Source organism: Neolamprologus brichardi, chromosome 10, assembly GCF_056152115.1.
Source record: "Neolamprologus brichardi isolate AB-2024 chromosome 10, ASM5615211v1, whole genome shotgun sequence".
Taxonomy (NCBI): domain Eukaryota; kingdom Metazoa; phylum Chordata; class Actinopteri; order Cichliformes; family Cichlidae; genus Neolamprologus; species Neolamprologus brichardi.
Window position 1 is genome coordinate 34018012 of NC_142113.1, and position 10262 is coordinate 34028273.

The 10262-nt window shown below is 44.4% G+C and overlaps 1 protein-coding gene across 1 annotated transcript; it reads right to left on the minus strand.

Annotated features, from left to right (window-relative positions):
* Positions 1-693: 693 nt before the first annotated feature.
* LOC118456093 (uncharacterized) lies at positions 694-10017 on the minus strand. Its single transcript, XM_035916536.2, has 5 exons — positions 9526-10017; positions 2459-2664; positions 2036-2156; positions 1366-1597; positions 694-732 (listed from the first exon to the last, which is right to left on the minus strand). The coding sequence occupies exons 1-4, from the start codon at positions 10015-10017 to the stop codon at positions 1367-1369; spliced, it is 1050 nt and encodes a 349-aa protein (XP_035772429.2). The 3' UTR covers positions 694-732; position 1366.
* Positions 10018-10262: the final 245 nt, after the last annotated feature.

Sequence of the window (10262 nt, forward strand, 5' to 3'; positions counted from 1 at the left end):
ACATTGTACAATCTTCTGGATAATCAGATCTTCCCCAAACTGAAAACTGTTATTCAGGTTGCCCTAACAAACCCAGTTAGCAGCTGTAGCTGTGAGAGGTCTTTTAGTGTCTTAAGTCAGCTCCATACATCTATACACCTAAAAACTACAAACCAGGCGAGAAATGTGGGTGCAGTGATGGACGCAGGCCTAAACTTAGAAAAACACATTAAGACAATAACAAAATCAGCTGACTATCACCTCAAGAATATTTCAAGGATAAAAGATCTGATGTCTCAACAGGACCTGGAAAAACTAGTCCATGCATTCATCTTTAGTAGGCTTGATCACTGTAACAGCATCTTTACAGGTCTACCTAAAAATCAGTCGATCGATGTATTCATAACATAAAACTTTTAAACTAATGCAACACATATAACAATGTCACAAATATATTCAAACAAATACATTTAGTAATGCATAACTCATTTTGGAACTAATCTTTCTAGAAGTGAAACAGTCTGTCCATCCTCTCCCTATATACACGTATATATATATATATACACATAGATAGATATCGTATATGCATGTATTGCCTCTCCTATCCACCAGGGAGCGCTGCTGTACCACCTCCCATGTCCTTATCAGACATAATATATCACACACATTTATACAGATAACATGGATCCGTTAGCAGATCCACAGAGCCCAGAGAGTCCTCAGCCTCCATCAGGTCCTGCTGTGGTTCTCCAGCTGAATGAGAGACAGACATGTTAGAGGTGAGATGAGACTCCATCTACAGATGTACTCATCAGTTTATAAACCCTGACAGAATCTGTGATTTTTCCTCAGAGAACATGAATAATTCTATGAAACTTTTCTGTCTGTTGAAGCTTCATTATCAAACTTTTGTGTTTGTGGTTCTTAATACCAAGTATCGCCTCCTCTCATATTAATGACAGCTTGTTATGGTATTTGTGTTCAGGGAACTTTATTGTCTCAGAAGCTGCCCATTCCTCTGGGTAAAACTTTGGCCTGTTCACATCTTTCTGGGTCTGTCTGGAGCTGCAGCTCTGAGATCTCCTCTGAGTGGCTGAATGATGCTGAGGTCAGGAGATGGAGAGGACCTCTGCAGAAGCTTCAGTTTAGAAGTTTCTCTGTGCTGTTGGCTGATTGTAAACGGGCAGTTTTGTGGCATTGGCGTAGTAACAACTTTCTTCTTAAGACTCGACCATGCAGCCTATTTTTTCCTTATTGTGCATCTTCATCATCATCTATTGTGGCTGAAATTATTGTTGGTCTACCTGTCTGTGGCTTGGTGTCGAATGAACCTGCCATTTTCCAACCTAACAGCAGAAACTATTCCTTTAATTACTGATTCATTACCTTAGAAAATGAGGTTGAGAGAAGGCTCCTTCTCCAGTGGGAAGCCTGCGTCAGGCCACAAATGTCCAACCAGTGATTTAGCATTTTCAAAACTGTCATACTGGATTCCAGGTGGAACATTCTGAGGTTTCACAACAAATGGGGAGAATATTTGAAAATTGGCTGATGGATCTAGAGGTTTCTCACAGTACGTGAGGTTTGCTCTCAGTCGATTACAGTCAAACTTCAGCACCTGAAAAAGAAGCCGAGCAGAGACACAAGGTGAGAAAGTTCAACGCTTTGTTTCATTTTTTATCAAATTCATAGGCAACAGCTCATTACTCAGCCAGAGATTGTTTGACTTTTTCCCCTATTTTCTATTTTAAAAAATCTAATAGATAAATATTAAACTGCAGATTAATACTTAAAATTAAAATTCGATCAACTGAATATAAAACAACAGTCACATGGGACTGTGTCTGCATCAAGAACTTTTGGGTTTTAATATTTTATTTAAATGTTTAATCCTGGACTAAAAGATCTGAGAATCCTTCTCTGCACTCTCTGGATGAGGTGATAATTCCTCTCAGTTCACATCTCCAGTAATAAGACATGAAATCAACCAAACTGCCTTCTTCCTTTAAAATGCTTCAGGTGTCTCTATAGACGGAGGAGTAGGAGGGGCAGGTACCTGTCCATGATCCACGTGCAGGGCGATGGCGACATTATCCCAGACATAAGTCTGATGTTGAAAAGAACTTAGACATTCAATCTCCATCCGTTTTATGTCAGGTTTTTGGGTCAATTTCAAACTGAGAAGAAAGTCAGAGACAACCAATCAGCTCACAGAGGACTCCAGACTGCTTCCCTGACAGAGCTCTCAGTGCCAGCATTAAATCTGATGCTCAGGTCGTCTCCATGACAGGAAGCAAAGCGACCAATGACAAATTAAAGGAAAAACCAACATGAATATCAGACACTGCATGGACTCGTTGTGTCCATCATCTTTGTTTGTGGTTTTTATAATATCACAGCAGATCTTCATCATCATCAGTGGTAGATCCCATCAAAGTGATCGATCACATTTATTACAGTGGAGACTTTTAACACTTACCTGTGTGTCTCGCACATGGCCTGTGACCTCCAGATGAAGTGTCCGTCTCTGTAGGTGAAGATGGCGTTCGGGTCATCATACGGAAGCAGAGGATACTCTGAGAAGAGCTCAGAGGCCGGGCTGTGGACCAGCACAGAGTACTGCACTTCCTGTTTGCACAGGGAGGTCTTGAACAGCCTTATCATGGGCGGCGCTCCGGAGCAAAACTGGAGACAAGAACAGGAATTTCAGTGAGACACACCTGATACAAAGGAACCTGACACACTGTACACCGTTTAACAATCACACAAGAATATGATCCACCCACTGTTATCATCGTCAATGCCCTGTACCAACACAGAGCAGAGCAGCTGCTCCAACAGAGGTCGATCATGTTAATAATTTTACCTCCTCACCAGAGATGGGCAGTAATCTGATTACTCTTTCAAGTAACGAGTAAAGTAAAGAATTACTATTGCAAAAAAGGTAATTAGATTACCGTTACTTTCCCGTAGGAACGCTGCGTTACTGCGTTACTAAACCGTAATTTTGTTTGCAAGAATGTCTGATGACAGTGACGTAAGCGAGTGCGACGTTCGTGACAACAGCTGTGTGCAGATCAACAATGGATCATATATCGAGTGCAGAGAGAGTATGAGCGTGCAGCGTTTAAAGCGTGGAAGTACTGACCTTACTTTGAGTTTGATTCCATAAAAAGTGACAAAAACATTAGTGTCCGTTGTTCACTGTGTAAAAGGTGTATTAAAAAATTATTTATATTTCACCAAAGATCCATCCTGCAGAGTTATTTTGCTTTGTCACCATCGGTTATGTATATGTGTTTATTTATATATATTTATTTTCTGTATTTATATTTTGGGAGCTTTTATTTTGTTTGTGTGACCTTTTACTTCCCACGAAGTCACTTCCTGTAGCTGTGCTATTTTCCTCAGTTGCCTAGAGGCCCCACTGAGGAGAGGTGAGCGTACGCTGGTGTTCTCAGTTACACAGAGAATAAACACAATAACTAAAAGTAATTCAAACACTGCTCATTCCCTTTGTGCATTTTGTCTCACAGTTCTGTTCGATGTTTTAGTGTGAATTAGTTTCTCTGCCAAGTACAGCACTTTATTGTAACATGCTAGTTAGCCAATCTCAGATGAGAGCATAGGAGCATGCACGTGGCTTCTCATGTGGTCCGCTATCCTTCTCTCTCCTTTGAAGGTGTTCATGCAGAAGTCCAGTAAAGTGAAGTCGCTGTACTGTTTTGCTTTTTATTTTGAACAGTTATGGGAGAAAAAATCCACCCAGCTGGCAAAGTGAGAGCTGACTCCTCTGGTGATTCGCACAACACAACGCAGAGAACTAACGGCAATCAGAATTTAAGGCCAGACCAGCTACAACTGCGTGGGTAGAAAACTTCTTTTTACAGCAAAAAACCCCCTAAACTTCAAATCTGAGCAAGTTCCAAATACGCTGGAACAGCCACAACACAGCAAATCTCCGTTAACGAGCTACCGTGGGGCTGGACGGCCAACACGTTAACAAGCTAACTGCGCTAACACACTAGTTCCCACCCATGTAATTGAGCATTGCGTGGCACATCCAACATACTGTTTTACTTTTGTCCATGACGCGCTTACCTTCAGGGTCATACGTCACATGAAGACCAAAATAGTTCCAAACGCCAGATCTGAATGAGGGTGGGGGAGGTTCAATTTGCCATGTTGCAAGGAGAGCTTAGCTTCTGTCTTACTAGCTTGCGCTGCGCTCAGTGAATCTGTGTTCGACTACTCCGCCTAGGCTGCACTGTCGAGCGCAGATCCACTGAGCTCTCAACACAGACAGCACCGTCAGAAGGAAAGTTGATAAAATAAATTAAAAATTTTGCATTGTTCGATACATATGCGTACCGAACCGAAAGCACTGTATCGAACGGTTCAATATCGATACGAGTATCGTTGCAGCCCTAGTAAACATAGACGGTTTTCATCTGATCCGGGCCGACAGCACAACGGAGAGTGGTAAGAAGAGAGGAGGGGGTCTGGCTGTGTTTGTGAACAATAGATGGTGTAACTCTGGGCATTTATCTATCAAAGAGACGCTATGCTGTAAGGACATTGAGCTGCTAGCGGTTAGCATGAGACCGTACTATCTACCGCGAGAGTTTCCACACGTGATTATGATAGCTGTGTATGTCCCGCCCTCTGCTAGCGCTGCAGCAGCCTGTGAGGTCCTGCACACTGTGACCAGCAGACTCCAAACGCAGCACCCTCAGGCCCTTTTCCTGATCTCTGGCGACTTTAATCACATCTCCCTGTCCTCCACTCTCCCCACCTTCACCCAGTATGTCCCCTGCCACACTAGAGACAATAAAACATTGTACTTACTGTATGCCAACACCAAGGAGGCATACAGCTCATCACCTCTTCCTCCCCTGGGGGGCTCAGATCACAACCTGGTTCATCTCCAGCCTGTATATAAACCTCTAGTACACAGAGAACCAGTTGTGAAACGCACAGTAAGGAAATGGTCGGCAGAGACTGAAGAGGCCCTGAGAGACTGTTTCCATTCTACTGTGTGGGACAACCTCTGCAGCCCCCAGGAGGATGACCTCAACAGCATCACAGACTGCATTACAGATTACATGAACTTCTGTGTGGACAACACCGTACCCATCAAAAAGGTACAGTGTTTTTCTAACAACAAGCCATGGATAAATCCTGAAATTAAGGCTCTCCTCAAGGAGAAGAAGAGAGTCTTTAGATCTGGAGACAAACAGGAGCTGAGAGTTGTCCAGAAGAAGCTGAAATGGAAGAAAAGGCAAGGAAAGGAAAACCACAGGAGGAAGATGGAAAAGCAGCTGCAACAGGACAACATCAGAGGGGTTTGGAACAGCCTGGAGACAATCTCAGGACAAAAACCAACCCCCCAGGCTGCAGGAGACTTGGGGTGGGTGAATGACCTAAATAAATATTTTAATAGGTTTGATCAACCACCCACCCCTCCCACAGCATCGTCCCCCCTGCTGCATTCTCCTTCATCTTCAGGGACTGCCTGTCCTTCATCTCAGGACTTCACACCTCTCAGCTCCCAGCCATCACACCCACCTCCAGCTTCTGTGGACTCCAACATACACCCCCCTCCCCTGAAATCCACTCTTTCTATCTCAGCACTTCAAGTGAGGAACGAGCTTCGCATGATCAAGGTGCGGAAGGCTGCAGGTCCAGATGGCGTCAGCTCCAGGCTCCTGAGGTGCTGCGCAGATGAACTGTGTGACATCCTAGGATATCTGTTCAACCTGAGCCTGTCACTGGGGAAAGTACCACAGCTGTGGAAGACCTCCTGTATGGTACCGGTACCAAAGACCTCCCATCCCAAAAACCTCAGCAGCTACAGGCCGGTAGCCCTGACATCGCATCTGATGAAGACCCTCGAGAGGTTGGTTCTAAACCATCTGCGCCCCCTGGTGAGGTCTTCATTGGATCTGCTGCAGTTTGTTACCAGCCTGGCATCAGGGTGGAGGACGCCATCATCTACCTCCTGCACCGAGCTCTGACTCACCTGGAGAAGCCTGGAAGCTCTGTGAGGATCATGTTCTTTGATTTCTCCAGTGCTCTCAACACCATCCAGCCACGACTTCTGAGGGACAAGCTGGAGCTATCAGGAGTGGACCACCACATGTCCCACGCAGACCCACCACACTGACACCGGTGAACATCCAGGGAGTGGACATTAAGATAGTGGACTCGTATAGGTACCTGGGTGTTCACCTGAAAAATAAGCTAGACTGGAGCCACAACACTGATGCTCTTTACAGTAATGGTAAATGGCCTGTATTTGTAAAGCGCTTTTCTAGTCCCTAAGGACCCCAAAGTGCTTTACACATCCACCCATTCACACACTGGTGATGCAGCTACATTGTAGCCACAGCCACCCTGGGGCACACTGACAGAGGCGAGGCTGCCGGACACTGGCGCCACCGGGCCCTCTGACCACCACCAGTAGGCAACGGGTGAAGTGTCTTGCCCAAGGACACAATGAACGAGACTGTCCAAGCCGGGGCTCGAACCGGCAACCTTCCAACTCTTGAGCCACGATCACCCACAGGGTCAGAGCAGACTCCACCTGCTGAGGCGGCTGAGGTCATTTGGAGTCCAGGGAGCGATTTTAAAGACCTTCTATGACTCTGTGGTCATTTTTTACAGTGTAGTATGTTGGAGCTGCAGTTTATCAGCAGCTGAGAGGAAGAGGTTGGATAAACTCATCAGGAAGGCCAGCTCTGTTCTGGGATGCACCCTGGACCCAGTGCAGGTGGTGGGAGACAGAAGGACTGTGGCCAAAATAACCATCACAGCACAGAAACAGCTTTAGTGAAGGTTACAAATGATCTTCTTATGGCCTCTGACAGTGGACTCATCTCTGTGCTTGTCCTGCTAGACCTCAGTGCAGCGTTCGATACTGTCGACCATAATATCCTATTAGAGCGATTAGAACATGCTGTAGGTATTACAGGTACTGTGCTGCAGTGGTTTGTTTCATATCTATCTAATAGACTCCAGTTTGTGCATGTAAATGGAGAGTCCTCTTCACACACTGAGGTTAACCCTTTAAGACCGACCATAGAACCAAGTCCGCCAGAGCTTATATTATATTTTTACATGCTGTGGAGCCATTTTTGGGAGCATTTCAAGTTGCTATACATCAATACAACCATTACAGCCTAGATTTTAATAATATGTCTGCATTAAGTGCATAGTGATTACATAAATTGCAAAAAAGTGCAATAAACTACAAAAAAATTGAAAATCGTTTTTGTTTTTTTAACATATATTTCTAGTTAGAGAAATTTAAGAGGCTTATCCCTCAAAACTGTAAATACGAAAAAGTTGCACAAAATAGTTTCCCACCACAGGAAATTTATTTTGAGTGCCTTCATAGTTTTATTTTTGAAATACACCAATTTTTATACACTGCAGGAAAAACGAAAATAAATATTATAGTGCAGATTTGCAAAAAAGCAGCATATGCATCAAAATAACCTATTTCCAGCAGTGCAATATGAGTCCTAAGCATCCCAGAAACCACACAGAAAGTCATAAAGTCAAACATAACTTTTAAAAACACCAGTATAGGCTCATGAGGCCCTGATGGTAAAAAACTACATTTCCACAAAATGACGTCACTTCCGGTTTTGGGCAGGTAATGGCGGACATGCGATAGTTCGCGCTGACGTCTATTCCAATGTAGGAAGTGTTATGAACAGCTGATCGGATCGGCAAAGCGTGTTTCTGGAATATTATGTTTTTGTTGCTGCAAGTGCTTTTTATGCAGTTTTTGCAAAACTGTATGTGGAAGGAAACTGTGACCGAGGACAAGCTGATGGCATAAGATGGAAGTACAACTCCTCCGGTTTCATATGCAAAAAAATTTATTGCGCTAGCTCATGTGGTTGCAGAGTTACCGGGATTTAAAAATAGTTACGCAAAACGGAGCGTGCCCGCTCCGACCGGTTTTAAAGGGTTAATTATGGAGTTCCACAGGGTTCAGTGCTAGGACCAATTCTGTTTACATTATACATGCTTCCCTTAGGCAGCATCATTAGAAGACATAGCATACATTTTCACTGCTATGCAGATGACACCCAGCTCTATCTGTCCATGAAGCCAGATAACACACACCAATGAGTTAAACTGCAGGAATGTCTTAAAGACATAAAGACTTGGATGGCCGCTAACTTTCTGCTTCTTAACTCAGATAAAACTGAGGTCATTGTACTCGGCGCTGAAAATCTTAGAAATATGGTATCTAACCAGATTCTTACTCTGGATGGCATTACCTTGGCCTCCAGTAACACTGTGAGGAACCTTGGAGTCATTTTTGACCAGGACATGTCCTTCAACGCACATATTAAACAAATATGTAAGACTGCTTTCTTCCATTTGTGCAACATCTTTAAAGTTAGAAATATCCTGTCTCAGAGTGACGCTGAAAAACTAGTTCATGCATTTATTACTTCCAGGCTGGACGACTGTAATTCATTATTATCAGGATGTCCAAAAAACTCCCTGAAAAGCCTTCAGTTAATCCAAAATGCTGCAGCAAGAGTCCTGACAGGGACTAGAAAGAGAGCAGATTTCTCCTGTTTTGGCTTCCTGTTAAATCCAGAATTCAAAATCCTGCTCCTCACATACAAGGTCTTAAATAATCAGGCCCCATCTTATCTTAATGACCTTGTAGTACCATATCACCCTATTAGAGCACTTCGCTCTCGCTCTGCAGGCCTACTTGTTGTTCCTAGAGTATTTAAAAGTAGAATGGGAGGCAGAGCCTTCAGTTTTCAGGCCCCTCTTCTGTGGAACCAGCTTCCAGTTTGGATTCAGGAGACAGACACTATCTCTACTTTCAAGATTAGGCTTCAAACTTTCCTTTTTGCTAAAGCATATAGTTAGGGCTGGACCAGGTGGCCCTGAATCCTCCCTTAGTTATGCTGCAATAGACGTAGGCTGCCGGGGATTCCCATGATGCATTGTGTGTTTCTTCTTCACTCACTATGTGTTAACAGACCTCTCTGCATTGAATCATATCTGTTATTAACCTCTGTCTCTCTTCCACAGCATGTCTTTATCCTGTCTTCCTTCTCTCACCCCAACCAATCACAGCAGATGGCCCCGCCCCTCCCTGAGCCTGGTTCTGCTGGAGGTTTCTTCCTGTTAAAAAGGGAGTTTTTCCTTCCCACTGTCGCCAAAGTGCTGCTCATAGGGGTTCATATGATTGTTGGGTTTTTCTCTGTATGTGTTATTGTAGGGTTTAAGTTACAATATAAAGGGCCTTCAGGCGACTGTTGTTGTGATTTGGTGCTGCATAAATAAATTGAATTGAACAAACACACTGGAGTTGGTTGGCCGATCACTCCCGGTCACATCACCTTCAAGGTCTTTAAGTCTCTGAGGCTGTTAAGTGCATTTATGGGGTCTTAATGTCTTAATTCAGGCTATGGATATACTGGCAACCATGACATGAGAATCAGCAGCAGCACCCCCTGGCCCCCCAATCCCCTGTTAATGCTAAGTGTAGGGAGTCAGTACCTGCTGGCTGTAGGCGTTCACCACCTCCTGGAGGGGGAAAGTGAAGCGGTACGATCCAAATCTGGACTTCTCACTGAAGGCTGGAGAGGAGGCAAACTTCCAGAGGAAGTTCTGATTGGGTAACATCCTGTTCACTGGCTGCTCCATCCGGTTTGGGTAGAACCTGTCGAGGAGCCTGGTCTCAGCTGACTGGATCTCCTGGGGGCCCACAGCCAGACTCCACCACACCAGGGACAGGCCATCTGCATCCTTCAGGCCTCTGTGAGGATCCTTGAAGCCTTCGTCCTTCCAGATCCTCAATAACCCTCCGTGCTGTGTGTCATGTTTCAGACTGGACACGTGAAACTCGGGTTGAGGGTATTCAGGGATGTTTGTTTTTAGAAGATAGATGTTCCTCAGATGCTGATTGTGCATTTTCAAATCATGCAAAGATAAATGATGTTTGTGAATAAAAATCGCATTCGATCCATTGTTCTTTCTCTGAGCCTCCATGTCCACGGTGCAGGATGATGTAAAATAATAAAAGATCTGTAATACAAAACAAACCAGCCGATCTCCCAGTGAGCCCTGCTACACTCTGCTCAGTAAGACTTCAGGCAACTCGCCAAGTGAATGCTGAAGATTCCCAGGTGTGTTCCTGCTCCGCCCATATTTAGGAGGATATATCAGGTAGTGACTCATTCCCTGCGGACGTTTCCAACATGTTGGCTGCTGCTGAAGGGATGTCGGTTAAACAG